General features: G+C 50.8%; 9 protein-coding genes across 9 annotated transcripts; 3 read left to right on the top strand and 6 right to left on the bottom strand.

The window, feature by feature from the left end:
* Nucleotides 1-515: 515 nt before the first annotated feature.
* On the bottom strand, nucleotides 516-3,387 carry BDV17DRAFT_50243 (TTC39/IML2 family protein). Its single transcript, XM_073764656.1, has 6 exons — nucleotides 2,923-3,387; nucleotides 2,847-2,864; nucleotides 2,664-2,740; nucleotides 2,519-2,585; nucleotides 1,476-2,458; nucleotides 516-1,425 (listed from the first exon to the last, which is right to left on the bottom strand). Exons 1-6 carry the CDS (start codon nucleotides 3,005-3,007, stop codon nucleotides 601-603), a joined length of 2,055 nt encoding a protein of 684 aa, XP_073617035.1. The 5' UTR covers nucleotides 3,008-3,387; the 3' UTR covers nucleotides 516-600.
* An 802-nt stretch (nucleotides 3,388-4,189) lies between these two features.
* Nucleotides 4,190-4,614, top strand: BDV17DRAFT_290177 (proteasome regulatory particle lid subunit SEM1; the record flags this gene model as incomplete). The annotated part of the gene is made up of 2 exons (XM_073761833.1): nucleotides 4,190-4,301; nucleotides 4,445-4,614. The coding sequence occupies 2 exons, from the start codon at nucleotides 4,190-4,192 to the stop codon at nucleotides 4,612-4,614; spliced, it is 282 nt and encodes a 93-aa protein (XP_073617034.1).
* A 586-nt stretch (nucleotides 4,615-5,200) lies between these two features.
* Nucleotides 5,201-6,579, bottom strand: pgkA (phosphoglycerate kinase pgkA; the record flags this gene model as incomplete). Its single annotated transcript, XM_073759967.1, has 3 exons — nucleotides 5,201-5,973; nucleotides 6,029-6,455; nucleotides 6,514-6,579. The coding sequence occupies 3 exons, from the start codon at nucleotides 6,577-6,579 to the stop codon at nucleotides 5,201-5,203; spliced, it is 1,266 nt and encodes a 421-aa protein (XP_073617033.1).
* A 318-nt stretch (nucleotides 6,580-6,897) lies between these two features.
* On the bottom strand, nucleotides 6,898-9,165 carry BDV17DRAFT_260153 (Mpv17/PMP22 family protein). The gene is made up of 5 exons (XM_073757515.1): nucleotides 8,678-9,165; nucleotides 8,430-8,546; nucleotides 7,800-8,136; nucleotides 7,584-7,750; nucleotides 6,898-7,531 (listed from the first exon to the last, which is right to left on the bottom strand). The coding sequence occupies exons 1-5, from the start codon at nucleotides 8,741-8,743 to the stop codon at nucleotides 7,460-7,462; spliced, it is 759 nt and encodes a 252-aa protein (XP_073617032.1). The 5' UTR covers nucleotides 8,744-9,165; the 3' UTR covers nucleotides 6,898-7,459.
* Nucleotides 9,155-11,489, bottom strand: BDV17DRAFT_260147 (TRAPP trafficking subunit Trs65 domain-containing protein). The gene is made up of 4 exons (XM_073757514.1): nucleotides 11,219-11,489; nucleotides 10,884-11,156; nucleotides 9,698-10,829; nucleotides 9,155-9,643 (listed from the first exon to the last, which is right to left on the bottom strand). The coding sequence occupies exons 1-4, from the start codon at nucleotides 11,418-11,420 to the stop codon at nucleotides 9,481-9,483; spliced, it is 1,770 nt and encodes a 589-aa protein (XP_073617031.1). The 5' UTR covers nucleotides 11,421-11,489; the 3' UTR covers nucleotides 9,155-9,480.
* A 50-nt stretch (nucleotides 11,490-11,539) lies between these two features.
* Nucleotides 11,540-14,500, top strand: BDV17DRAFT_50155 (snoRNA-splicing protein PRP40). Its single transcript, XM_073764655.1, has 4 exons — nucleotides 11,540-11,814; nucleotides 11,874-12,028; nucleotides 12,086-13,139; nucleotides 13,190-14,500. The coding sequence occupies exons 1-4, from the start codon at nucleotides 11,674-11,676 to the stop codon at nucleotides 14,234-14,236; spliced, it is 2,397 nt and encodes a 798-aa protein (XP_073617030.1). The 5' UTR covers nucleotides 11,540-11,673; the 3' UTR covers nucleotides 14,237-14,500.
* Nucleotides 14,501-15,163: 663 nt separating this feature from the next.
* BDV17DRAFT_50126 (ABC transporter family protein) lies at nucleotides 15,164-17,625 on the bottom strand. Its single transcript, XM_073764654.1, has 5 exons — nucleotides 17,007-17,625; nucleotides 16,792-16,953; nucleotides 16,644-16,740; nucleotides 15,522-16,593; nucleotides 15,164-15,444 (listed from the first exon to the last, which is right to left on the bottom strand). The coding sequence occupies exons 1-5, from the start codon at nucleotides 17,170-17,172 to the stop codon at nucleotides 15,421-15,423; spliced, it is 1,521 nt and encodes a 506-aa protein (XP_073617029.1). The 5' UTR covers nucleotides 17,173-17,625; the 3' UTR covers nucleotides 15,164-15,420.
* A 593-nt stretch (nucleotides 17,626-18,218) lies between these two features.
* BDV17DRAFT_260138 (chromatin-remodeling ATPase CHD1) lies at nucleotides 18,219-24,015 on the top strand. Its single transcript, XM_073757513.1, has 2 exons — nucleotides 18,219-23,209; nucleotides 23,260-24,015. Exons 1-2 carry the CDS (start codon nucleotides 18,762-18,764, stop codon nucleotides 23,384-23,386), a joined length of 4,575 nt encoding a protein of 1,524 aa, XP_073617028.1. The 5' UTR covers nucleotides 18,219-18,761; the 3' UTR covers nucleotides 23,387-24,015.
* On the bottom strand, nucleotides 24,016-25,655 carry BDV17DRAFT_260137 (C2H2-type zinc finger protein). Its single transcript, XM_073757512.1, has 2 exons — nucleotides 25,019-25,655; nucleotides 24,016-24,919 (listed from the first exon to the last, which is right to left on the bottom strand). Exons 1-2 carry the CDS (start codon nucleotides 25,548-25,550, stop codon nucleotides 24,306-24,308), a joined length of 1,146 nt encoding a protein of 381 aa, XP_073617027.1. The 5' UTR covers nucleotides 25,551-25,655; the 3' UTR covers nucleotides 24,016-24,305.
* Nucleotides 25,656-26,781: the final 1,126 nt, after the last annotated feature.

Raw genomic sequence — 26,781 nt, 5'->3', positions numbered from 1 at the left:
GTCAACTTGGGCACTCTGGGGTTCTGGCTACATTATATACGGTGTAGTCATGGTGATGGATGAGTTGGAGTTGAAGGGTCATAGTGTCTTCAAGATTCTCACCCATCACACATCGCAAACCACAAACCCTGCGATTTGTTTGGAGACATTTTGTGTGTCTGCGAAGTGTACCTGGAGGTCACTGGGTCAACATTTAGCCAAGGAGCATAAAGCTGCACCGGAATATTATCCGAAGCTTTGACAAAGACTATGGGGAATGTGGAGGGTGGAGCGTGGAGCGCCAACGTTGAGGGGTGGAACTGCTTTGCCAGACTAAGCATTAGCCATGGAAAGAGGAGTTTGCATCATAGATGAGGCAAAGATTGTCGGCATATGTACAGAATAGAATTATTGCTTCGAAGGATGCTGAATGGACTGCGGAGGTTGGAGTTGGAGTCCATTAATCCTGAGATGACAAGGACCTACGGATGGAAGGTGCGCAGAATGACTCATCAATCTTACCCATGCACAACGATCGAGAAGTCAAAACAGTCTATCAGTTGAATACTAAACAAATATGCGTTCATGTACATCATGAATCTTATTATATATAACACAACCTCACTCTAACTGTGTCGAGTGTTGGCTCTCCCACTTCGCAACTGCTTCCAACGCAGCCGTCACCTTCAGCCCAAAGCGAGCCTCTTGTTCGTACGCCTCCCAACGAGCAGCTTTTTGCAAATATTCCTTGCACTCTCGTACATTGTCCCTTTCGAACTTGGCGGGGCCCTCGACTTTCGCGCTCTCGGACGCCTCGCCGCCATGCTGAGCAATATACGTTGGACGTTCCATCCATAGGTTTGCCGCCATCTCAAAGTAAGCCACCGGGTACACCCAATCGTCCTTGTGGCGCCCCTTGAATGTCGTGCGGTCGAGGGTGAAGATGGAGGTCTGGATTATTTTCTTAGCTTCTCCATGCCGCCTCATCGAGCGCAACACAGCCGCGCGTAGAAGCTGGTAGATGCCTTTCTCTTCCGCGCCCTCCCGAGCCCAGGTCTTGTTTGCCTCGCTCTCAGACCAAGACAGATTGTTCAATGAATCCTGGAGCTGAGCTTGTGTCATGCGACTGTGTCCGTTCCAGAGGAAGATCATCTCCTCTACTGGATCAACACCGACGGCGTCCACCAACCGCACATTCCACTCTTTGGCTCGAGCTTCCCATTTCGCGATCTTGCGAACAACGAAAACATCGAACGGCAACTGTCTTGCCATGAACTTCTTCGTTCCTGCGAATTGGGGTGCTTTGTGTAGCAACTTAATCGCTTCTTCCGCGTGCTTTTCTGCTTTCTCAGGATCGGTGGCGGCAAGCTGTCTGTACAGGCTAATGTGGCAGGTACCGGCAATGTAATAGTACAACGCTCGAGACCAAGAATTGAGATCAGCGCACTAATTATTCGTCAGATCATGATGCACGGAAACATTCAATGGAGACAAACCTCGATGAATGCTTGAGAGCACACTTCGTACTTATGAAGATACAAGGCATTCAAACTCTTTTCGAAGATTTTCAGTGCTTCGACCTGTTTCAATGGGCTGACTTCCTCCGTAAATAGGAGATCCAAGGCCACATCGAGCCTGTGGTTTGCGCCATTCATGCGGGACTCCTCGAGAAGCCAGAGCTGACTCTTCGGGAATCGTTCCCTCATCCGCGAGAGAAGGGTTTCGAGCCTCTCTTGAGGGTAGCCCTGAATATCTCCGTCCTTGCCAGGGACTGCGTCGGGCATGATATCACAGTAGCGAACAAAAGCGTTGTAGTATCCAAGAAGTGTTAAAGCCGCAATTGCACCGGGCAAGTTGTGGAACTTGCTAGCTTGCCAGAGCAACTTTAAAGCCCGGTCTTTGTCCCCATGGAACCCGACAATGCTGAGCAGCCTGCTGAACGCTGGAGGAACCATGGAGATAAGTAGAAGAAGAACGCCGTAGCAGAAACTAGCCCCGGAGTGGATGAACACATCGATAGGGTTCTTGAAGATATCAGAGTCTGGATCATGGTTAATCAGCTCGGACGTGCTCGTGCTGCTTGATATTGGCCCAGTGCCAGCGTCTTCGACGCTAAGGTTGGAGACATCTTCGGTTACATTCACGACCGCATCTTTGCCTTTCAGTGAGGGCGTTGGAGAAGGTGACTTTGACACGCCGGCTGACTTTGACTGCATAAACTTCTCCTCCATCTTCAAAACTGCGTCCAGCGCAAAATAAGCCTTCCTTAACTTGTAGAACCCTTTGATACTCTCCGTAAGGCTCTCGTTCAGCACCCCAACAACGGCGCACATGAGTTGTGCCATTGCCTGGATGAGGATAAACTCGGAGCCCGGTTCATAGATATCCGAATGGTAAATGTCTGGTGATTGTGAATGGCTTTTGGCACGCTGTTGGTCATGGTACGCTTTGTTCTCAGCTTCATTGAGTCTATCCGCCGCTACAAGGCGTCAGTCACCGTGACAAACAGCGGGCAAGGAATGAATGGAGGGCCTCATACCTTGGCGCATAATTTCTTGCTCAAATCCCAGTGTTGCCCGAATGAACATCACCACAGCCCTTCCAATCTATAAAGCATCTTGTCAGCCACGAACTAGACAGATCCAGGGTAACTAGGGCTTTTGGGAGGCTTAGATTAAGCGTACTAAATGAAAGGAGGAGTTGCGTCCAGACAGGCCTTCTTCGGCACCATCGACATCATCATTGAGAATCAACTCGGCAGCTATTGAACAGAATGACCAAAAGGGAAAGATTAGCGCAAATCAACACCTGGGGTATAATGTGAATGACGATCCAAAAGCCGAGAACACAGATAAGCTCGGACGTACCTTGGATTGCATCCTGCACTGTGCAAACAATAAGAGTTAGCATACCAAGCCTGAAAAACGAAGCGATACCACTCACAATCCTGCAGCTCTGATGACGCATTAAGTGATTGCGTAGAACCATTGGGACTGGGCTTTTTGCCCCCAAACCAACCGCCGAACATGTCTCAGAACGCGCGATCACCTGCGAGAGAAAAAGGAGCGAGATCGTAGTGCTCTAAGTGTCTATTCAATCGCCAAAAGCCAAATATCGGGCCGGTCGGTCCGAAACCCGCAAGGTGAATGGACGTAATCGAATTCCCATAAGAGACTGTTCAAGAGAACGGAGAGGTTCCGGGAGCATCAGCCCTCAAGTCGCAAAAAAAAAAAAAGTAGGAACCGAAGAGGCGAAAACGCTGAAAGCTGAAGATATGGTAGTCATATAAGACGAAGTAACAGCGCGATGAGACCCGGTTCGCACTAAGGAGAAGAAGAAGCGATCAAATGGGACGAGGCAAGCCGTGGTCCACCGGGGAGGCGGAGCATCGTCAGCTTCTAATCGCGAGCTGAACAAATCAAGGAATATCTGCCGATAAGGCCGATTTCAAGGCTATTTATCAAGATGCGGGCACGCAAGGGATTCCCCGGCACTTTTGAGGAAAGTTTTTTGACCAACGATTTTGAGCCTCCTTCTTAGGAAGAAAGCCTGACGGCCTCGTGATGGCGCACTGTATACGGATCTGCCGCTACTGACCGCTGCGGTCATCCTCGTTCCGACGGAAACAAAACTCTATCAGGTCTCGGTGACTTCATCGGAATGTATTCTTTTTTGCTTAACGCGCTTATACTTGTATTTGTGCAGAGTATATCTCCACGGTCATGACTGCTTCGTTTACCCAAAGCAAGCATTTAAAAAGCGTTTTCGTTAATTGTTCAGGAGAAAGTGTCACAAGGTAAGATAAGTAATGTTCAGCGAAGGACTTCGATACCAATTACGTTTCATGACAAGCATGGGATTCGACCACGTCAGAGACAAAATGCGTCGCGACATATGCAACTGGACCCTGTCATCTGCCGTACCAAAGAGCCACAGAGACTCCTTCGAGGCCGGTGACCGTGACCAGCAAACAGGCCAAGACATGTGACAGCCCTAACCCAACAAGGCAACTCTGGACCTGGCCCGGACCTCAATTCAGATCTACCCAGCTGCTCCGCACAAGCCCTCCAACTCCAATATCAAACCTCAAGTTATCAGCACACCTATCATTGCTCTCGCTAGACTTACACCAAACTCAGCACCATCATCGACAAAGGGACCCGATTTCTACCACTCCTCGTCTCACCAGCCTCACACATCCACCGCCATTATGTCAGACAACCAAGCCCAGGATACGAAGCAACAAGCTTCCCAACAACCACAACAACAAAAGCCCACAGCTCTTGAGGAGGACGATGAGTTTGAGGATTTCCCTGTTGATGGTGAGCTCACGCTTTGCCCTCTCCTCTTCCACTACATTGGTCTTCCCTTTCCATTCTCTTCCGTGCTCGAGAGGACAACCACTGCGTATACACACCTCCAATAAATAAACACTCGCTGACATTCACCTTTCTACCTTTGTTAGACTGGCCAGAGAACGAAACCGAGCAGGCGACCGCGAACGGAAATAATGTCCACCTGTGGGAGGAGAGCTGGGATGACGATGATGCCGCCGAGGACTTCTCGAAGCAGTTGAAGTGCGTATCGCCCCCGTCTTATTCCATCAGTGCTGCCGGAACCATTGGTATCACCTAATATTGGGTGTTCTTCTTGTCAAGCCCCGCATTCCCGTTGCGCATCGCTATCTCTTCTCTTTTCCTTTACCGCGACTAACCAGGATCTCGCAACAGGGAAGAACTCAAGAAGGTCGACGGCTCATCGTAAAACTCGGTTCCGGTTACAATGACAATGACAATGACAATAAGATAATATCATGATAATCGCATTCTAATTTGGCGTCTCTCCTCGCTTCCAGACATCTCATCCCACCCCAGTTCACGTACGATAGAGAACACGGGACATGCTTGATATCAAGGCGTATGGATACGGAAGCACCTGCCTAGGCTCTACCATGTTATGACTTTTTCATTAAGATTATACTCGACCTATCTCGACCCCCGGAAGACTATCAATTTCAGAGTGTGTTGTAGATGAATAGCGATGGCATCACCGTCACAGTCTAGAACCCATAGCTGTACCAATAGTCTCGAATCAGAATTGGGAACACGAAAGAGAAAAAGATACACAGGTAATATTGATTTATTATTCAAAAGTCATAGTACATTACATTCATCGCGTCGACCGTTCTCTGAAGGCCTCATTTCGTATTTGATATATTTATTTACTTACTTTTCTCAGACAGAGCAGCAACACCAGGAAGTTCCTTGCCCTCGAGCAACTCTAGTGAGGCACCACCACCAGTGGAGACGTGGCTGATCTTTTCCTCAGCACCGTACTTAGCAGCAACGGTAGCAGTGTCACCACCGCCAATGATGACGGTAGCGCCGTTGTTAACAGCCGACACAGCAGCGTCGAGCGTAGCCTTGGTAGCCTTGGAGAAGGGCTCGAGCTCAAAGACACCAGGAGGTCCGTTCCAGAGGATAGTCTTGGACTCGGCGATGGTAGTCTTGTAGAGCTCGACGGACTTTTCGCCGACATCGAGGCCCATGTAGCCATCGGGGATGCCCTGTTCGTCCGTGGCGTAGCCGGTTTGGGCGTCGGCGGCGAACTTATCAGCGGTGACGTAGTCGACGGGGAGGACGACCTTGACGTTGTTCTTCTTGGCCTTCTCGATGATGTTGCCGACGATCTCGCTGCCGGGCTGGTCGAAGAGGGAGTTGCCGATCTTGACGTTCTCGAGGGTCTTCTTGAAGGTGAATGCCATGCCGCCGGTGATGATCAGGCTGTTGACTTTGGGGAGGAGGTTGTCGATCAGCTGAATCTTGTCGGAGACCTTGGAGCCACCGAGGATGGCGAGGAAGGGGCGCTGAGGCTCTTCGAGGGCCTTGGCGAAGTATTCGAGTTCCTTCTTCACGAGGAAACCGGAGGCCTTCTGGGGGAGCTCGACGCCAACCATGGAGCTGTGGGCGCGGTGGGCGGTACCGAAGGCATCGTCTAGGAAGCGATAAGCAACTGGTGGCTTATACATAATCGAGCAGGTTGTACTCACTGATATAGATGTCGCCGAGGGCAGTCAACCCCTTGCGGAACTCTGCAACCTTCTCCTTGTCGGCCTTGATCTTGTTGCCCTGCTCATCCTTCGAGCTACCCTCTTCCTCAGCGTGGAAGCGCAGGTTCTCGAGAAGGATGACCTGGCCGCCGGAGGCCTTGTTGACAGTCTCCTCAACCTCCTTACCGACGCAGTCCTCAGTGAAGATCACGTCGCGGCCGAGCAATTCCTTCAGCTTGGGGACAACGGGCTTCAAGCTGTACTTTGTGTTCCTCTTGCCGTCCGGACGGCCGAGGTGGGACATGAGGACGACGGCCTTGGCGCCGTTCTCGATTGCATACTTGATCGTGGGCAAAGCGCCAACGATACGCTGGGGGTTTGTGATGGTGGTGTTGTCCTTCTTGTCGAGGGGGACGTTGAAGTCGACCTAATCATGGTCCAGCGTTAGAATCAATAATCAATAGCTCTATGATTCAGTGACGTACTCGGATCAAGACGCGCTTGTCCTTGAGGTCGACATCTGTGATGGAAAGCTTGCTGGTGAGAGACATGATTGCCGGAGGTCGTACAGCGGGGGATGATGGACCTGACGAACAGCAAGCGGAGGGAGATCAGGGATAAATAACTGTGTCAGGAAATCTACTGTAGTCAGAGAAAATGCTCAAATCGTATCACGGTGAGTCGTGGCGGGGTAGCAATCGAAGAGCTGCCATTTGTTTTGGTGGCATGGTGGGGCTGCCGGTGAAGCAGAGAGGACTCGGGCTGATGCGGGACTGATGTCATCTAAAGCGACGGAATCGGTCGGGCTTCATACTTCAGGGGAGAATATTGAGCCTGTGCATTCTCGATAGCCTCGGATCGAGCCGTATAAAAGCTCCGTCCGGCCTTGGGGCTATACATCGCCGTTCCATTTTCGTCCTCAGGGCCCTAAATCTCGGAGCTCATGTCACGTCCCACGCCTTTGCGCGATGGCGAACTCACTACGTTGCTGGTCAAAAGTGTCGTAATTAGTCACTGTAACGATATCATTCGACATTTTATCTGTAAGTCTTCGCGGCCTTGTTTGAGCCATACATGGTTAAACAAGCGCCTGAACACCATTCCAAAATAGTATTGAATCAATCCAGATTTACAACGCCTAGTAAGCATCCGATACAAGAGCAAGGTAAAACAACAGAGAACATCAGGTACACCAAGGCAGGCCATACACCAGAGTAGGCCATAATGCAAAGGACTGAGTAGCGCCAGCCAGTGGCACTTCCATGTCCTTGATCAAGGGAATCACGGAACACATCATTCCGTCACGGGAGAAGCAGGTTTCGCTGAATTCACGCCAAATTGACAGTTTTACCGACAATAAACATGCCTTGTCAAAGGGCCGTAGAGGAGGTGAGCACGGTCGACGCCGTTCATGAGCGGAGTCCGAATAATTTATTCCTCCTCAGCGGAGTTCGTAAGAGAGAGATACGCGGTCCAGGCGATACCAACCGAGGAAACGAATGGCTACGCAATATGTTAGCTTCGATAAAGGCAAAATATCGAAGGCACAACTTACGATCTGGAACTGGATAGGAACCACTCTGAAGTTCAGAACCTGAACCGCAGGCCAGAGAACAAAGTTGGCCTTGAGAGTCGACAGGTAAACGTCCTGGAACTTGCGGGTCAAGGCACGTCTACCACCACCTTCAGCAATGGTCATGTAGGAGAAAAAGCACACCAATCCTGGAATACAATCAGTCACCGTTAAGGTTTGTGGAATCGACATCCATACCGAAAGGAGCGAAAAGGAGCTGATCGCAAGCCACCCGCTTCAGAGCAGACACGGTCGGGTTCTTCTTAGCCAGTGGGAATGTCCTTGACAGCCAACCGAACCATTGGAACTGGATTGGCGCCATGAAGAAACCGTAGGACATGAACCGGACGAGCCGTTCGAAGTCAAAGGGAGGGGGGGTGTGTTTGGCATGACCCAGCTCTCCGAGGGCAGGCGGCTTTTCCTTGTCGATGTCGTGGATTTCGATCGAGATGAAATCATCACCTTGTCGTACTCCTGCTCGAGCTCTGAATGCGGTAATCAGCTGCGCTACGGTATCGGCGACTCCACCAAGGATCTAATATATCCTGTCAGCCATTTGGTTGTCGATGAATAGGTTTTGAGAGTTGACACTGGAACACAGCCATCGTTTCAGACATATTGCTTGCGTTTACACTCTCCCACGAGGTCTACCACCAGTGCATCGGATCTCCCAAGCAGAAGAGAGCTTCGTCTCTTTCAAGAGCTCAAGGTTGAACCATATCTGCTTTGTAAAATCTTCTGAATGTCTCGTCGCACCGCAAAGCCGCAAGTAATATGTCCTCAGCGAAGGATGCGCCCGCGTCACCCAATGAGCCCAGAAGATCTTACCGCGTTGGTGACCATAGTCGTAAGAACCGGCTTCTCCGCATAATAGGAGTTGAACTTAGCCGCCAACCTCCCCGTCGCCGCCATTTCGATGAGGAAAATAATACAATGAAGCAAAGGCTGCCGAGAGAAGACGAGGACAATTAGCACAATCCCTTGATGACAAACCCCAAGAGCGCCCGGTTTGCAAGGATAAGAGATAAGGGCGATGAAAAGCAAGCAACAAGGAGAGCACACGAGTCACGACATACCAAGCGACCGTAGATATACCTCCTGTTAAGACCGTCTAAGACTCTGCGACGAGTTGCAGAAAACATCGTGAAAGAAGCTAGAGGAAGAAGCTAATGATATAAGTGTGGAGGAGACGACGAAGGCAAGGTCGAAGAACCGGAGGGCGACGGTATGACGCAAACGGGGGAGTTCACGACAAGAAAAGGTGAGGATCGGAGGGACAAGTGGATGCGTCAAAAGCTGACCCAGTGCGGCTGGAGCCCAGTGTGACGATGACCGGACCACAATTTATAGGAAGAGTGGTCGATCAAATATCGAAGAGTTCTCCTAGAGTTGAGAGCCGGAGTATGAAGAGAAAAGAGGCTGATGGAGAGAGGCTGTTCTGGTCGGGCTGTTGAAGTCTGGTCTGGTCGAGTCTTTTGGTGAATGTGACCGTGACCCCTCCCACCATGGAAGATCGCCCGGCCATCCGCCTCCAGCACGCCTCAGGGCGCTTAGCCGCTTTCACCCCGGAATCTTACTATTGTCTCACTCTGACTGTTGTAGATCCTGTTTCAGGCTTCAAATCCAGAACAGACAAAGCAGGCAGCGGGATTCACCCCGGATGAAGCCAATGCTCATGGCTACGCCTCGGTTGTATACACCATCCCAAACCGTCAATACTACTATGTAGTGCGGAGTACAAGTTGACCATTGCTGCTCATCAGCACCAGCCCATATGTTTGGTAACGTCTAGATGTCAGACTCGTAGCGTCTATACAATGAAACTGGCCATTCTGGCCAGCAGGCATTACATTTCTTTTTTTCCAAAAAAGGTCATAAGCTATGCATCCTGCCCCAGAGACAAGATATCTGGGAGATCTCTGATATCAGTCGTTTCGTTAGTAATGCCATCTATGAGGCGGACAGATTCCAGCCGCAAAGATCCAACTGCGAGCGGGAGAAACTTCAGTTCTGTCGCAAAGCAAGTTCCAGGTAGCAATGGGCTAAATGACACCAGTTAGTTCTGTTCTTGAAAGTCTAGAGCTGAAGATACCTACCCAACACGAACGTCTGTACTCAGGCAGATGAGGTCCGCTTCCTGTCCGGTTACACTCTTCTGCATGGCGTGAACGATGTTGTCGTCGGTTACTGCCTCTGCAACTTGGTCGCTCCGCCGATTTGACATTGATGATGAGGATGGTCGTGCCACGTGCCCCCTTGCATTTGCGACTTTCCGTCGAGGAATAGCAACCATTGCAAACTTTCGAGGCGTTGTGGAGCGATTCACAATGAAAACATTCCAAGAGAATGGCTTGCCAACCACCACGCTTGGAGGGCCCGAAAAAGACATGGTCACACCCATATCTGTAGCAGCAGAGTAGGCCCTGTCTCTTAGTGAAGGTCGTCGGTTCATTTGATTTTCTCCGGATACAGTGTTAGCTCGGCTTGTTCGCGTTGAAAGGCTTGTGGGGCGGTTTGTTCGCTGCAGCGCCTGACTTGGTGCGCCAAAATTTGGATTAAGCGCCATTGAGAAATCGATATTCGTCGTCCATTGCATTAGGATCCGGGGATGGCAGTTTTCTGCTACCTTGATGATTGCTTCCAGTGAGATGTCTAACGTGCTCACACTCACCGTCGTTGAGTCTCTCGAGTCCGGCCCATACTCTGGCGTCAGCTTGTACATCAAGGTAATATCGTCCCGTGGGTAGCATGTAACGGGTGGACTCAGTCCAGACCCATCTGTCAAGATCTCTATTGACCCGCCTGACAGCCGCAGATCTGCTTTATCAAATACCACCTCACAGTTTAGAAAAGGCGTGACTTCAAAATCGAGGTTGGCGATAGTTGTTGGTCGACCACAAAACGAGTTCAACCTGGAATATCGTATCCTTGCACTAGCAGCGGGTACTATGCGTGTCGGATGACCTGACTCTTGTAGGACATTATATATAGGGTCTTCAGTGTACTTTGCCGGTACGACTCGCAGGAGCCTGGAGGCTGGGAGGAAAGGGTCTTTGACTTCGAAAGCTGGGTCTGTTGTGAGAGGTTGAAGGACATTGGTTGATGCGGGAACTAGGGACGGCAGGTAGGCATCTTCGCGAGAGTCACGCTGTCGAGACTCCCCTGGGTTAAGGCTCGCAGAGGCAATGAAGATCACGGAGGGTTGTTGGATGCGGATACGGGGACGCTCTGGATAGTCACAGTTAGCTCCAGTAGCTTAGACCGAGGAATCTGAATGATTACTGAGGAAGGTCTCGAGGTTCCAGATGACATATACGTGGTTCCCTTCTCCAGTTTCACCCTCGAACTCGTTGACGACGACAAGAGGATCGGCTTGTGTGTCCACAACCCCTGAGAAGATCAGGTCTCGCGTAGGCGTTGGATTCTCTGCAACAGCTTCTGCTGGTTCAATTGCAAAGGCATCGAGCCTTATCTCGAGGTCTTGAAGATGTACTTTCAGGCTGTTTTGGGAGCAGTTTGCGAGTCTGAGGACAATGCGGGCTGTGCAGAACTCATCTGTATCGAACTGCACATGAGTAAGAGATAAAGCTCGGAGAGCATGTCATGTTTCAGCTTACCGAAGAGAAGCACAGACCGCTGAGGTATATGTGAGAGAACAGAGGGTAAGTCTTCAGCGCCTTCTTCGAGCGCAGACGCTAAAGCCGCTTCTAGATCGATGTCTGAAGCAAGCGGGACAACCGTATCTAGAACAGCATGCCGCAGGAACTCCCCAGGGATATCATGGTCCGACATAGCGCGAGAGTGACGATCGCATGCCATCTAGTACCGGAAGCTGGATATTGCTCAGAAGTCTTGTACAATATTAGCTGTCTCAGCCATGTATTCACTAATCGTCGTGGTTTGCGTTCCAAGCTCTTGACCGCGCGGTTGGGGATGAGGCCAAGCATGCAAACAAGACAAACATCGGCGGAGGAGGAGCTTCTCGCGGCGATCTAATTTTCCCCGAACCTCATAAAGTAAGCTCACGAGCAGCAACGGCGTCGATTTTAGGTGTCTCTCTCAAAGCGGCAGCATGAATCCGATGGGTGTGCCTGGTGGCCCTGCTTCTTTGTGGCAGGAGGCCCGCAATGGTGATGGCAGAGTCTATTACTATAATGTTCAGACGAAAGCGACACAATGGGCGAAACCCGCCGAATTGATGACGCCTGTCGAGGTGAGTGTAATGGCGCTGCGCGTGATGTTATAGATATCTGACATTTTTTTTCTATACAGCGAGCTTTGGCGAATCAGCCATGGAAGGAGTATACCGCTGAAGGTGGACGAAAGTACTGGTCCAACTCAGAGACCAAGCAGAGTACGTGGGAGATGCCAGAGGCTTACAGAAACGCGCTGGCTCAGGCTCAAGCAGCGCAGCCTCCTACTGCTGCGTAAGTCGTTCAGTCTCGATCTCTATATAATCAACATACTTATCAATCTTTGTTTAGGGCCCCGACATTCGTTGCCGGCGGAGTCAGCTCCTTCTCCTCTTACCCCCAAGCCCGTGATCGCGATGACTATGACCGAGGATACAATGACAATCGTGGTGGGTTCAGCGCTGGCGACGCCAATGGAATCGCCGCTGGTTCCATGCTCGGAACGACACAAGAACCAGACTATGGATCGCTGGAAGAAGCTGAAGGGGCATTCATGAAAATGCTCAAGCGCCACAACGTTCAACCCGACTGGACCTGGGAGCAAACGATGCGCGAAACCATCAAAGACCCGCAGTACCGCGCGCTCAAAGATCCCAGAGACCGCAAGTCAGCTTTTGAGAAATACGCGGTCGAGGTTCGCTTGCAGGAAAAAGACCGGGCGAAAGAAAGATTCGCTAAGCTCAGAGCAGATTTCAATACTATGTTGAAGCGTCATCCTGAAATCAAGCATTACACTCGGTGGAAAACTATCCGGCCGATCATCGAGGGTGAAACCATCTTCAGGTCCACCGACGATGAAAGTGAACGACGACAGCTCTTCGACGAGTACATTCTAGAGCTCAAAAAGGAACATGTCGAACAAGAAGCCGCTGTGCGCCGGGCTGCCATGGATGATCTTGTGACAATTCTGAAGTCCTTGGATCTTGAGCCATACACCAGGTGGTCCGAAGCTCAAGCCATCATCCAGTCAAATGAGAGAGTCCAGAACGAGGCTAAGTTCAAGGCCCTCAGCAAGTCAGATATTCTAACGGCATTTGAGAACCATATCAAATCACTTGAGCGCGCCTTTAACGATGCGCGTCAGCAGCAAAAGGCAGCAAAGGCCAGAAAAGAACGCCATGCGCGTGAGCAATTCATTGACCTGCTCAAGGAGCTGAGGTCCAAGGGCATGATCAAAGCTGGTAGCAAATGGTCTAACATTTACGCATCTATTCGTGAAGACCCGCGCTACCTTGGCATACTCGGAAACTCGGGCTCATCTCCTTTGGATCTCTTCTGGGATGTTATTGAGGAAGAAGAGCGGTCGCTACGTGGACCGCGCAATGATGTCTTGGATGTCCTTGATGTGAGTTTAACGGGGATATCAAACTGAAGAATGAACTAACATGTTTCTAGGATAAACGATTCGACGTCACGTCCAAGACCACCTTCGTAGAATTCAATTCCATTGTGCTTGCTGATCGACGGACGGCGAATATCGACCCAGATATTCTGCAAGTCATATTCCAGCGCATCCAGGAGAAGGCCCTCCGTCGAAACGAAGAGGAGAAACATGCAGCAGACCGTCATCAACGACGCGCAGTTGACGCATTGCGCTCGCGCCTGAAGCGCCTGGATCCTCCTCTCCGGGTCACTGATACATGGGAGGACGTCAAGCCCCGGCTAGAGAAATACGAAGAATACAGGGCCCTGGAATCAGACGATCTCCGCCAATCCGCCTTCGACAAAGCCATCCGCCGTCTGAAGGAAAAAGAAGAAGACACCGAACGAGACCGGTCTCGCGACAGAGACCGCGGCAGCCGCCGTGACCACCATCATGACCGCGATCGCGATCGTGACCGTGAGCGCGACCGCGACCGCGACAACCGCTCCTACAGAGGCGAAAGGCGCGGCCCCTCCAGCCGCCAAAGCCGCACCCCCGAACCAGACGCCTACGAAGCCGACCGTCGCAAAGCCCAAGCTGACCGCGAACGCTCCTACCGCAAGTTCAGTGGCCTGTCACCCATTCGCGAACGATACGACGATCGCGACCGAGACCGTGACCGAGACCACCGGGACCGTGATCGTGACCGCGATCGCGAACGAAGCTCCCGCCCCCTCAGCCACTACGACCGCGAGCGCCGGGACCGCGAAGAAGAGCGCGAACGCCTCTACCGCACCCGTGGCGACCCCCGCGGAAGCCGCGACGAACTCGACTATGGCGGCGACTCACGCAGCACGGTCAGCAACGACCGGCGACGGAGACGCGATAGCAACGCGGAGAGCGTGACGAGCCGCTCGGTTAAGCGGTACCGTCGTGATAGCCGCGACCACAGTAAGGATGTTAGGAAGGATCGGGAGCGGAGGGAGCGCACGCCTTCCGCTGCTGCTGCGGCTGGTGAGGTTAAGGAGGAAAATGCTGTACATTCTGGTAGTGAGGAGGGGGAGATCGAAGAGGACTAGGGTGCGACTTGTTTTGTAGTCTGTATCAGCGCTGTGGAATATATGCTGCTTCTATCTCTAAGGACTACTTGTCTGTCGCGACCTACTCTAGATGCATGCTCTTACTCTGTAGAGCTCATAGATCAAATGCCGATGCTATATTACTGCGCATCTTACTCGAATGCTTGGGTAGTAGTGGCGCAACGGTGGTGGCCTAGTGGTAATATGTTGGTTGCAAAAATTATGTCCCTCGCGATGCATTAATTCTCTGGAAATGCACTCTGTATATATCATTAAACCCCTTATAATACTATCTAGTTAGTTTATTTATTTTTGAAGGGCTTTAGTATATATACAGGAGTGCAGCTCCAGAGAATCAATACATCACGAAAGATATAATTTTGGCAACCGACAGATGGCCGAGTGGTAATGGCCTAATGGTGGTTACCAGCTAATATATATATTGAGCTCATGGAATTCACAATTTGAGTCCGAAGTTTATACACGATCAAGAGAGCTCTCCGATGCATTTAGTATAACAAATATTTTTGATATATATATCTACTAAGCCTTTGACTTTAGAACTCATAACAAACAAAGCCAATGGCTCATAGGCAATCAGATTGTAGCGTAAGGTAGTCACAGAAAACTTTTGGACAAGCTCAACAATAACTCCAGCGGTATCAACCATGCTAAAGAAGAAAAAAGAGATCCGTTGCCCATGGTATAACGATCAGGTCTACAATATCGAAAAACAAGCATAAACCTTGGCATCCTGCCACAATAAATACTTAGAACAAGAATGATGGTACTGATAGGCATCTGCAAAGTGGCATGCAGAGGGCTTGATGATGGGCGACGGCCGGTTTTTCCTCTTTGGAGTTGAGTCAAGTATGCGCTAACTGCCTACTTAGGCAACGTAGGCAGAATGTACAGTACTTGATTCGAGTTGAGTCACGACGATAATCATGGCGTCGTCCTCCTCGTCATCGTCCTCGGATGCTCCCTCCGCATCACCACAAAGCTCGGCATGACCAGTGCCACCACGGCGACGCCGTCGTGCTAGATTCGCTGATGCCTTGGTAACGCCGAAGAACGCCCCCAATCGAAGGATTCTCCTGTACCTGCGACGGTGGCGTCGCTGGTCGGAGTCGCGGCCGTCACGATTGTGAGGCGCGCGATCGTGTCTTTCTGGGAAGTCCTCTTCATTTCTCTTCCTCCAAGAAGTACTGTAAAGGGTAACATTAGTAAAGATGTTCAGGCTGTCAAGGTGAAGAGAAAATGAATCCCCTGTGAGAATACTTACAAAGTTGCCGCTCAACTTCTGCTCCTGGTCCATCTGACTGTTGTACTTGTTGATACGAGGGCGGTAACTGTTGGGGTCACGACGGAAAGTAACGTCCAGGCTTCTCAAGAAGCTGTTGCAGCCAGTGACCAGAGACTCAGGAGCGTTCGCGTGCGCATCAACAGATGGCTTGCCATCGAACACAATGACACGGTCAGCAAGATAAGTGGCCATGATGAAATCGTGCTCGACGATGAAGGCAGTCTTCTTGGTGTGCATGATGAAACGCTTGATGACCTTGGCTGCCACGATACGCTGCTCGGAATCAAGATACGCACTAGGCTCGTCAATGAGGTAGATATCGGCTGGCATCCCGAGAGCCAGGACAATGGCGACACGCTGCAATTCACCACCAGACAAGTTCTGAACTTCCTGGTCAATAAAATCATCAATCTTGAGGGGCTTGTAGACGTCGGTCTGGAACTGAGGCGACAGGAAAGCGGCCTTGATCTTCTTGAAGAAAAGTTGACGGACGGTTCCCTGGAACTTGGGAGTTATCTTCTGAGGCTTCATGCTAATGTTCATGCGAGGGATGGTGGCATTGCCATCAGGCTTCTCAGCGCCGGCGAGCATTCTACAGAAGGTAGTCTTTCCGGTTCCGTTCTCTCCCATCATGACGACGATTTCGGAATCCGTGAAGTCACCGGCGTCAATCTTTAGGTGGAAGTTCCCAAGAGTCTTCTCCATGGTCGGGTACTTGAAGGCACGATTCTTGTCAATAACGAAGTCATCACCGGCTTCAGCGAGACGGAAGGTGAGAGAGTCCTCTCGGAACCGAAGGTTCTCTGTGGGAATGTGACCGTCCAGGAAGATGTTGATACCTTCACGAACCGATGCCGGAAGTGTAACGACACCGTAAACAGCAGGCTTTCCGTAAAGCACGCAAATGAAATCAGACAGATAATCGAGGACGGACAAATCGTGCTCAACGACAATGACATAGTCGTCAGGACGCAGGAGACCTCGGATAGAGCGGGCGGCAGCCAGACGCTGCTTGACATCGAGGTAGGAGGACGGCTCATCGAACATGTAGCTTTTCGCTTATTAGCATTGAGGCAGGATTCTTAATAACGAACCACTCACACATCCGCTTTTTGGACGCAAACTAGACCAATGGCAAATCGCTGGAGCTCTCCTCCGGAAAGATGGTCGATATCACGATTCTGAACCTGTCTGAGTTCTGCACTGGAGCATTAGCAATATGTACTACTTTGATGGCTGTGGTACATACCTAGGTTGTCCAATGTTTCCTCCATGTTGTCGAGCTGCGCGCGGGCTTTGATGAGATCGCCGACATTCTTGGTAGGGCCCTTGACGGCTCGAGGAATCTGGTCAACGTACTGAGGCTTCACAACAGCCTTCAGGTCATCTTCCAACACCTTCGTGAAGTAGTCTACCGGGGTCAACAACGTCATCCGGGTCAGGAACGAACGGGACATGACCTACTCTGCAATTCGGAGCCACGGAAGTAACGAAGAATCTCTTCCCAGTCGGGTGGGTTATCATAACGTCCAAGGTTGGGCTTCAGCTTTCCACTGAGAATCTTCAACGCAGTACTCTTTCCGATACCGTTTGTTCCAACAAGACCAAGAACCTGACCAGGGCGAGGCATAGGAAGACGGTGAAGCTTGAAGCTGTTGGCCGAGTAACGGTGCGTGACCTGGGTTTCCAAGTTGGTCGGCAGGTTGATGATGTGAATGGCACCGAACGGGCATTTCTTCGGGCAAATACCGCAACCGATACAGAGTCGCTCGGAGATGAAAGCGATTTTGGACTCGGGGGTGACTTCGATACAAAGTTTTCCGGTGCGAACAACGGGACAGGACTTTTTACATTCTTGACGACATTTCTGAAAACAAGAAAAGCCGAAGTCAGTTAGGAACGTAACAGAATTAGGTCACACTGTAGGGTTTGGCTTACCTTCGGTTTGCACTGTAGCAGGCGCGTCGATGTGAGTATATGACGTCCACACATAGTTAGCGGGGTATCTTGACACTCACTTTGTCAGTGCTGACAATAGCAATCCTAAAGAGAAATTAAAGTTAGTTGTGATATCAGTTTCGTCTTCCCCGGGCGCCCGTACCTAGTAAGTTTGTCGGACATGGTGTCTGAAGCAAGAGATCAAGAAGCGAGAATCAATCGGAGAATATAGGTCTTGGAGTGAGAAAGCAAAGACCACAATAGCGGATACTAAGCCAGCGGGATACGGTGGGTTCAGCGACGATTGTGCGAGGATGAAGCAAGCAATACCGAGTATCCGCGCAGCAACCACCAGGAACAAGAAGGAGGAGAGACGTTGCGTGAATGCGTCGAGGAGGGGCTCTCGAGTCTTGAGACAGAAATCTATGCTGGGCCTGATTGTGGGCACTTGGCAGCCTCAGGCATACAGTCCTATTATTTGCTAAGGCACTGATTGGATGGACGCCCGACCTTCGAAACTTCCACGGAAAGACCTTTGTTCCTTCCCGGTTACCACGTGATGTGCAGCTGGCACTAGTTCACGAAGGGACTCGCTTGTAAGGCCGCTAGTCCGAACAGGGCTTGGTGTAAAATTGCAGCCTGAGAATTCAGGCCAGAAGTCAATCCCTTCGCTGTGACTCGCCCGTCCCCCCAGCCCGACGGCCAACTCTCTTCCCTCTAACACCCTCATCATATTCTCAGCGGTCTCCCATCATTCCTTTGCTGCTCTCCACCGTCTCAATCACATCCACCCCCTCCCCTTCCCCCACCTTTTTTTTTATTCTTTCAAAATTATTTTCCTTGCTTTGCGGTGATTCGGGGTCACCAAGCTATGGATTGTAAGTTTTTTTATCTCTTCCTGCGTTGTGGTCTCCGACGTGTCCTGGTGCTGCCGCTTGAGTACATCTCTACTGCCTTGACCCACTTGAGAATCGAGTATTCCTCTACTTTTCTTGGACTCAGGGTCTTCTAGACCTTCTCAAGTTCAAATATAAGTCTTTTTCACTCGCTGGATCTGGTTTTGTTCTTGTTTTCCCTCCTACATTTGCACTTTTTCTTCTGGGCAGCCTCCGTCGCGTCTCATCTAAACCCATCATCAAAATCATGTCAATGCATCATACCCTCATCTCCTATGCCATTCTCCTGGTCTTATAGCTTTTAATACTCATAAACTGGGTCGCATAACACTGCTCTACAGCCCCCTGTCTCTTTTAACTCTCTCCTAGCCCGTCTCGAGCTACAATGCTGATGCCTTCATCCATAGCAACTAGCATGGTGATCCCACCTCCCTCCGAACCTGGGGTCACGAGAGCCTTCACAAACGGGTATTCGGTGTCTTCCGTCGCCGATGCTGCCGGACTCACAGACGAGTCACCAGTAGACGCTCATGAGAGCGTCGCCCCCCAATCCCCCGAAGACGACGCCGCCTCCGAGTCCCCTTCCGATGCAGATCCCGCGGACGACTCGTATAATACCGATTCTCCTGATGCGGAGGGGGAAGATGATGAGTCTGTGATGGAAAACAGCGTAAAAGCTAGTAGCCCATCCATTGACGAAAACTCTTCCTCCCCCGACACGACACGAGGCACGAAGCGCAAATCACCGTCTGTCGATGATGCGGACTACATACGCCAGAATCCTGACCTGTACGGTCTTCGTCGTAGTGGACGGGCTCGTACAACGCGCCAAATAGCCGAGTCCTCAGACTCGGAGTCCGATGACGTGGCACCTCGCTCTAAACGTCGACGTCCTGCGCCTTCCCAGCTGTCGTCGAAAGTTCCCTTACGTTCCGCAACACATTCAACATACTCAGATGAGTCGAACAGCGATGAGTATGGTGGCAGTCGTTCTCGTGCGAGCAAGGCGAAACGTCGGCGACTACTCCAAGCGTCCGCGAATAATGTTCCTTCCCATGCCGAGGTCCGCTTCTCGACGAGGAATGCTGCTAGGGTTTCAAACTATAATGAAGATGATGACGATTCAATGTTCGAAGATGATGCCGACGATTTAACGCCGAACTACTGGGTCAACACGGTGGAGGATGACCGGCCAGCAATAGACATCGTGCTGAATCACCGGCCCAAGGCGGACGTTGACCCGAGCGACCCAGATGTGGATCGTCATCAGTTTGAGTTCTATATCAAATGGCAAGAGAAATCTCACTATCATTCGACCTGGGAGACAACCGAGACTCTGGCTAACTGCCGGAGTTTCCGTCGGCTTGAGAATTATGTCAGAAAAGTCCTTGCCGAAGATCTCCGCTTGAATTATGATGAGGGGGTACCTCCCGAGGACCGTGAGAAATGGAATCTTGATCGTGAGAGAGATGTGGATGCCATCGAGGATCACAAAATCGTGGAGCGAGTGATTGGAATGCGCGAGGTGGAAGATGGCACCGAATACCTTGTGAAATGGAAGCGCCTCTACTACGATTCTTGTACCTGGGAGAGTGAAGAGTTGGTCAGTAATATCGCCCAGCGCGAGATAGACCGTTTCCTAGACCGTTCTTCGCGGCCACCCGTCTCAGATAAGAAGGAATCCAACCACCTCAGCCGAAAACCGTTCGAGCCCATCAAGGGAACGCCAAGCTTCTTGCAAAATGGCCAGCTCAAGGAGTTTCAAGTCAAAGGTGTCAATTTCATGGCATTCAACTGGGTGAAGAATCGCAATGTTGTGCTCGCAGATGAGATGGGGTTAGGAAAAACCGTACAGACTGTCGCCTTCATCAGCTGGCTGCGCCATGTTAGGCGTCAGCAGGGCCCCTTCGCTGTCGTCGTTCCTTTATCTACAATGCCATCCTGGGCCGAAACATTTGACAATTGGTCCCCCGACTTGAACTACGTTGTCTATAATGGAAACGAAACCGCTCGTACGGTACTCAAAGAACACGAGCTTATGGTCGATAGAAACCCTCGGAAACCGAAATTCAATGTGCTCCTAACGACCTACGAGTACGTTCTGGCGGACTCAAACTTCCTCAGCCAATTCAACTGGCAGTTCATGGCGATAGACGAAGCTCATCGGCTAAAAAACCGGGAATCCCAACTGTACATCAAGCTTCTTGATTTCAACTCTCCCGCTCGTCTCCTCATCACTGGTACTCCCATTCAAAATAACCTGGCCGAGCTGTCGGCGCTTCTGGATTTCTTGAATCCTGGTTTGGTGAATGTTGATGCAGACATGGACTTGAACTCCGAGGCTGCTTCCGAGAAGCTTGCCGAGTTGACAAAGGCGATCTCGCCTTTTATGTTACGACGAACAAAATCCAAAGTCGAGTCTGATCTGCCGCCCAAGACGGAAAAGATTATCCGTGTTGAGCTTTCCGATATTCAGTTGGAGTACTACAAGAATATTCTCACCAAGAACTACGCAGCTTTGAACGAAGGCACCAAGGGCCAAAAGCAATCGCTCCTGAACATTATGATGGAGTTAAAGAAGGCGAGCAATCATCCCTTCATGTTCCCCAACGCAGAAGCCAAGATCCTGGAAGGAAGCACTCGCCGGGATGATGTGTTACGGGCCATGATTACCAGCAGTGGGAAGATGATGCTTCTCGATCAGCTTTTAGCTAAGCTGAAACGTGATGGGCACCGCGTTCTCATCTTCAGTCAAATGGTGAAGATGCTCGATATTCTGGGTGACTACATGGAGTACCGTGGCTATACCTACCAGCGGCTTGATGGAACAATCCCTTCAACTTCACGTCGGCTTGCAATTGAGCATTACAACGCCCCGGACAGTAGCGACTTCGCCTTCATCTTGTCCACACGAGCAGGTGGTCTTGGTATCAACCTCATGACTGCGGATACCGTAGTTCTGTTTGATTCTGATTGGAACCCTCAAGCTGACCTCCAGGCAATGGCCAGAGCGCACCGTATTGGACAAACGAGGCCTGTGAGTGTCTATCGGTTGGTATCCAAGGACACAGTTGAAGAGGAGGTGATTGAAAGGGCACGCAACAAACTTCTGCTCGAGTTCATCACAATCCAGAGGGGAGTGACCGATAAAGAAGCGACTGAAATCCAGAACAAGATGGCGCGCGGAGGTATCACTCTCGGCGAGCCGAATTCCACTGATGACATCTCTCGTATCCTTAAGCGTCGTGGTCAAAGAATGTTTGAGCAGACTGGTAACCAGGAGAAGCTGGAGCAGCTTGATATCGATTCAGTGCTTGCAAACGCTGAATTACATCAAACAGAGCAAGCTGAGGGTATCCAAGCTGACGGGGGTGAAGAATTCCTCAAGGCCTTCGATTACGTGGATATCAAGGTCGACGATCTCAGTTGGGATGACATCATCCCTAAAGAGCAACTCGAGGAGATCAAGGCCGAAGAGAAGAGGAAGGCCGATGAAAGGTACCTAGCAAACGTCATTGAGCAGAACAAACCACGCAAGCGCAATGCCGGAGGGGATGAACGAGATACACGCGCGGAAAGAAAAGCCAAGCGACAAGCTCGAGTGCAAGTCAGTATGAATGATGAGGATGGAGATGATTCAGATTTGAATGTGCAAGCAGATCCGAAGAGGCCGCTCGTGGAGAAGGAGTATCGCCATCTTCTCCGAGCTTTCCTACGCTACGGTGACATTGAAGATCGAGAAGAGGAAATTATCCGTGAAGCTCGCCTAGTCGAACGCGATCGGGAAACCGTCAAAGCAGCACTCCGTGAGATCACTGATAAAGCTGCAGCGTTGGTTCGAGAGGATGTCCAACGATTGGAGGCTCTCGAAAACGCTGGTAAAGTTCTCACTAAGAAGGAAAGAAAGGCAGTCTTGTTTGATCTTCATGGTGTCAAGCGCTTAAATGCATACACTATCGTTGAGCGTCCGACAGAAATGCGCGTTTTGAAGGAAGCAACGCTTGCGTATCCTGAGTTCAAAAACTTCCGTGTCCCAGAAGCGACGAAAGCGCCCGATTATTCATGTCCATGGGGCGCCAAGGAAGATGGTATGCTCTGTGTTGGTATCTCCCGCCATGGCTATGGCGCTTGGACACAGATTCGGGACGATCCCGACCTCGGACTTGCAGACAAATTCTTCCTGGAGGAGCATCGAGCTGAGCGCAAAACTGAGCGACAGAATGCCGAAGATAAGACCACCAAATCTCCCGGCGCTGTTCACCTTGTTCGCCGTGCCGACTACCTCCTTTCTATCTTGAGGGACAAGGCAAGCAATGGCTCTAATGCCACCGCAAAACGGGCCGTGGAAAATCATCATCGTAATGCTCGGAAAGGTAACTCTAGACCGCACGCAAGCGCCAGTGTCTCAACATCTCCCGCGCCATCTCTTCAGCGCAAGGGTCATCGGGAGCAAGATCGAACTCGTCATCGGTCCCACACCCATGGAGGCCGGGAAAGTATGGAGCGACATGGCACGCCTAATCGTGATTCCCGCCCAAGGTCTGTTCACGAGCATGAGCGACGCCATAGACCGTCCGACGCATCGAGTGAAGATATTCGCCGTCGCAAGAACAGCGAAAATGGTCACTCGGCGAGTAAGGAGGATATGGCGCGTCGGTTCTTCAAACCCATTCGTGAGGATCTTAAAAAGGTGGCCGATGTCACCAAAGAAAATATCCCAAACAAGACGGAGCGCGCCTCGGAGCTTCGGCGGCTGCTCAATAAAATTGGTGACTTCATCAACGGCAATCTGGGCGAGGAACCCTCTCTCTCATCCCTTGAAACTCGATTATGGTACGTTGACATGGTCTTTATTGCGAAATCCTTTTTAACCCCATGAGCAGGAACTATGTTGCGGTCCACTACTGGCCCAACAAAGACGCAGGAGGGGCCAAACTCCAGGAAATGTACCACAAACTAATTGATGCCCTTAAAGCGGCCGCAGCCAAGACCTCTTCGCAAGGGGCTTAGAGCTCTCCCCGGTTGCACCTAAAAGCGCTATATCCGAATCTGTCTAAACACTTCTTTTCCCCTCTTCTCCTTCTCTTTCTCCCATCCTTCTTCTCGTCTCTACATTATGCATACTTGGGAAAGCATGGCGACGGCGTCTGGTGTGGTCCACTTTAGGGAACATTGAACATTGCTTCCCCTGCCTTGGACTTGATACGATGTTGCATGAGATATCTCTTGTTTTTCATCCTATTTTCTTCTTATATCTTTTGGGTCTTGTCTTCTTATTATCTACCATTTTGTCTGGAATGACCGCATCAAGGTCCATCTGTATTTCACTATACCTACCAACCTTCTACTATACCATTGCGACTACTATCTAGATCCGCATGCATTCACTCCACCTGCGCCGGCGCCGGCGATGGGGTCTGAGTTTAACGTTGCGGGCGGGCATTCATGTATCTTACTGCTACTATACTATAACGGACCAACGTTGATGTTTTGAGAACCATTCAGCCTACTTGATTCTGGGAGATTTGTTGAGATGTTGTTAGACCTTGTTTCTATTCCTGTCATCATTTGAGGTGGCTGGCTGGTTTTCAGGTTGCTTTTTTCTTCTGACAGGGCATAACCGAGGATCAAAAGTGTTCAGAATACAAGTGTCAAAAGAGTTTTAGAGCGTTCTTCGCACTTAGATTCCGTCACGAACTATGTAGCATTCCCGTTGATAACGAAGATAAAGATAGAGGATAAGAAAGCTAGCGCCAGGGTAGTGAACAAAGGAGCAGAATGCGAATATCTTGAACCATCAAGAGGCCACCAAACTCGTCAACTTAATACATGGTCGAAAGACAAAGAAAATTTCGTGCAAAGTCGCTTAGAAGAGTAGGGACCCCCCCGAGATAGAAAAACAAAGAGAAACGAAAAGGCAGAGTCATGATCATGGCGGAACAGAGCCCGCATTATGTTGTCCATTGCCAACCGCCATCGGATGAGTTAACTTCTCAGCGATTCCGTTAGCTGAAGCAACAGGTGCGGGGATAGCGACGCCCTCAGCGCCAACCAGTGTGCTAAGAAGCCTGAGCTCCGCATCCATCAGGTCTTCGAATATGGACTCTTTCTCAAGCCACGCCTGTTTTCTCTTCGGTCTGATTTTATCCCAGTCGCCTCGGAGATCGACGCCCTCTTGCTCCGCCCAGTGAATTTGTCGGCGCAGAAGCCTGTACAGCTGGTGTGGGTTCATCTCGAGTTCGTGGTCGTCGAATCCGGACTCGGAGTTGAATTCGGGGACCTCGAACTCGTCGAGGTCTTCGGTCCCTGCTGTGTCGTCGTTGACGCTTTCGCTGTATTGCTCGGAGTCGTCTCTGGGTGGGTGCGGCAGCTTTAATTTGATACGCTGGAGCTTGCCAGCTGGCGTGCTGAGAGGAGTTCCGGCGGCAGAGAGAGGATCGTGACGTTTGGGGACGGGGTCAGACGGGCGCAGGGCTTCTGTTTCGTGCACGGTTCTCATGTGCTTTGCGAGGGCATCGGAGCGGGTGAAACTGCGATCACATTCTGCGGACATTGCCGTTGGGTTAGTCGAATCGTTATTGTTACGCGAAGTGCCGGCAGGGGTAGGTAGGAAGGAAATGGAGAAAACTAGGCTAGACTCACCGGGGAGCGCGCAGTAGAAAGGCTTCTCTCTCGTATGACTTCTCATGTGCGCACGTAGTGCGTAACCGCTGGCATGTGTCTGGCCCTTCCGAGTACAGTCGGACCATTCGCAGGAGTATTTCTTCTGTCGGCTACCGACATGCTCGTCGTGGATGTGTTTAACCAAGTCGTCCATATTTCCGAGATCTTTAAAATCGCATCCATCCCACCGACAGACGGTGACCTGGTCGTTGCATTGGCCGCTGTAGTCCTCGTCCTGGTTTGCCCCTATGAGCGACAGCATGTTGGGCGAGTTGGGAACTTCGCCGGACGTATCGGACGATATGGAGGATGACGGGGATGGAGGCGCCGGTGGCTCATCCTGGAACGATGTTGATACAGGCGTGTTACGGTCCCAGGATGCCATTCCGGTGCGGCGACGCTTCGAGGGAGGCATGTTGGATGTTGGGGTTGAGACACCCTGCTTGGAGTCGTCGCGGTCCGACATGTCGGAGGCGACGGAGGAGAGGGGAGAGCCAGGAGAATCCGCCATTGGAAATGGGTGGATTGTGGTCGGGTGGATGAGTGAATTGATGGGGCAAAAGCGGGGACAATGAGCAGTGAGCAGATTTGGGAAGAATCCAGAGGTTGGCTTTGACGTGATGTTGGCGTCTGGATTCTGCAGTGTCGAGTATACAGCCGGCACGTGATGAGGCTATTGCCTAAATCCGCGTCTCCCACAATCTTTTTCTCTTTTTACACACACATTCTTGCAGGAACTATCAACTAACCTACAAGCTTGTTTAGGCGATGGACTGAGTAAGTGAATTTCTTATTACTTTGTTCTCCTTTCAATGATGATCCTTTCAAGAATTCTGCAATTCTGACAATCTCCGCATTGTTGTGAGATTGTGTGTTGACCTTCTACACTTGACCTGATTGATTATTACTCTTCGCTGTGGTACCTTCGAAACTTGTTGAATCCGGCTAATGATAGCCGAAGCTCCTACAGGTTCAGATACGGGTTCAATTTCAATATGGCGGTCACACTGCCGGTTCATTGCTTGTCTAAAGGCTGGCGTTGAGACGGGCAACCTGGCGTTTCCGGGCCGTCACAGATGGCAACAGTCCAGAACTCGCCAAATGCGTTAATCCCATAATATCCCTTGAGGATGCGGATGTCTCCTTGCAGTCTTGAGTAACTACACTTTGTGTCACCGGCAATCGGTACGAAGTCTCAGATCGCGGGCAGCCACCGATTGCCTACCCAATCGGCCTGAGTCTAGCCCATTGCTTGGTCCCATAGCATTCGAGTGCTTGAAGTATCCGCCGTCGGCTTCGCAAAAAACTTCATGTCTTGAAAAATAGGATGTTCCTAGGGGAGCGTGCAAGACCCCACGTCTCGTCCTCCGTTTCGCAAGGTACGCGAGCTACTACAAGGCTCAACCTGGCGGGCAGGCGACTTGCAGACGTCCCTGTTTCCAGGAACCCTAAGCTAGCTTCTATATCGGCCTAGTTCGCCGTCTTCATCCGCCGGGGCTAGGCTTGTTGCAGGTGCATCCCAAGTCTGACGGACTAGACTCGTCGTTCCTGCAAGGGTCCAAGGCATCGATCCAACTCATTGCATTCGCCAGAGCGTGCCGAGTCCAACTTGGTCCACGACCAACGTGTAGCAGTCCAATTCAATATCTACTCCGTAGTTCTAGCACGAGTTGTCTAGCACTCAGCATCAAAATCAGCTTCTATATGTCAATTTCCATTTTCATCCTATTAGTGCTATCTAA

Source organism: Aspergillus undulatus, assembly GCF_047715775.1.
Source record: "Aspergillus undulatus strain CBS 261.88 unplaced genomic scaffold BDV17scaffold_16, whole genome shotgun sequence".
Taxonomy (NCBI): Eukaryota; Fungi; Ascomycota; class Eurotiomycetes; order Eurotiales; family Aspergillaceae; genus Aspergillus; species Aspergillus undulatus.
Note: the sequence above shows the minus strand (reverse complement) of the source record. Positions and strands in the feature narration are given on the sequence as shown.

Bases quoted from the DNA above. Each gene is read 5' to 3' on its own strand.
- BDV17DRAFT_260138 (XM_073757513.1), top strand. From the start codon at position 18,762: ATGCTGATGCCTTCATCCATAGCAACTAGCATGGTGATCCCACCTCCC. The intron at 23,210-23,259 runs GTACGTTGACAT...CCCCATGAGCAG, and splicing joins TCCCTTGAAACTCGATTATG to GAACTATGTTGCGGTCCACT.
- BDV17DRAFT_50243 (XM_073764656.1), bottom strand. From the start codon at position 3,007: ATGTTCGGCGGTTGGTTTGGGGGCAAAAAGCCCAGTCCCAATGGTTCT. The intron at 2,586-2,663 runs GTACGCTTAATC...GATGCTTTATAG, and splicing joins GCAACTCCTCCTTTCATTTA to ATTGGAAGGGCTGTGGTGAT. The intron at 1,426-1,475 runs GTTTGTCTCCAT...ACGAATAATTAG, and splicing joins GCTCTCAAGCATTCATCGAG to TGCGCTGATCTCAATTCTTG.
- BDV17DRAFT_50126 (XM_073764654.1), bottom strand. From the start codon at position 17,172: ATGCCTCGCCCTGGTCAGGTTCTTGGTCTTGTTGGAACAAACGGTATC. The intron at 16,954-17,006 runs GTAGGTCATGTC...TGACCCCGGTAG, and splicing joins CCGTGGCTCCGAATTGCAGA to ACTACTTCACGAAGGTGTTG. The intron at 16,741-16,791 runs GTATGTACCACA...GCTCCAGTGCAG, and splicing joins GGAAACATTGGACAACCTAG to AACTCAGACAGGTTCAGAAT.
- BDV17DRAFT_260153 (XM_073757515.1), bottom strand. From the start codon at position 8,743: ATGTTTTCTGCAACTCGTCGCAGAGTCTTAGACGGTCTTAACAGGAGG. The intron at 7,751-7,799 runs GTATGGATGTCG...ATTGTATTCCAG, and splicing joins GCTCCTTTTCGCTCCTTTCG to GATTGGTGTGCTTTTTCTCC. The intron at 7,532-7,583 runs GTAAGTTGTGCC...CATATTGCGTAG, and splicing joins TTCCTATCCAGTTCCAGATC to CCATTCGTTTCCTCGGTTGG.
- BDV17DRAFT_260147 (XM_073757514.1), bottom strand. From the start codon at position 11,420: ATGGCATGCGATCGTCACTCTCGCGCTATGTCGGACCATGATATCCCT. The intron at 11,157-11,218 runs GTAAGCTGAAAC...AGTTCGATACAG, and splicing joins GCGGTCTGTGCTTCTCTTCG to ATGAGTTCTGCACAGCCCGC. The intron at 10,830-10,883 runs GTAATCATTCAG...GTGACTATCCAG, and splicing joins GAACCTCGAGACCTTCCTCA to AGCGTCCCCGTATCCGCATC.
- BDV17DRAFT_50155 (XM_073764655.1), top strand. From the start codon at position 11,674: ATGAATCCGATGGGTGTGCCTGGTGGCCCTGCTTCTTTGTGGCAGGAG. The intron at 11,815-11,873 runs GTGAGTGTAATG...TTTTCTATACAG, and splicing joins AATTGATGACGCCTGTCGAG to CGAGCTTTGGCGAATCAGCC. The intron at 12,029-12,085 runs GTAAGTCGTTCA...ATCTTTGTTTAG, and splicing joins GCGCAGCCTCCTACTGCTGC to GGCCCCGACATTCGTTGCCG.
- BDV17DRAFT_260137 (XM_073757512.1), bottom strand. From the start codon at position 25,550: ATGGCGGATTCTCCTGGCTCTCCCCTCTCCTCCGTCGCCTCCGACATG. The intron at 24,920-25,018 runs GTGAGTCTAGCC...CAATGTCCGCAG, and splicing joins TTTCTACTGCGCGCTCCCCG to AATGTGATCGCAGTTTCACC.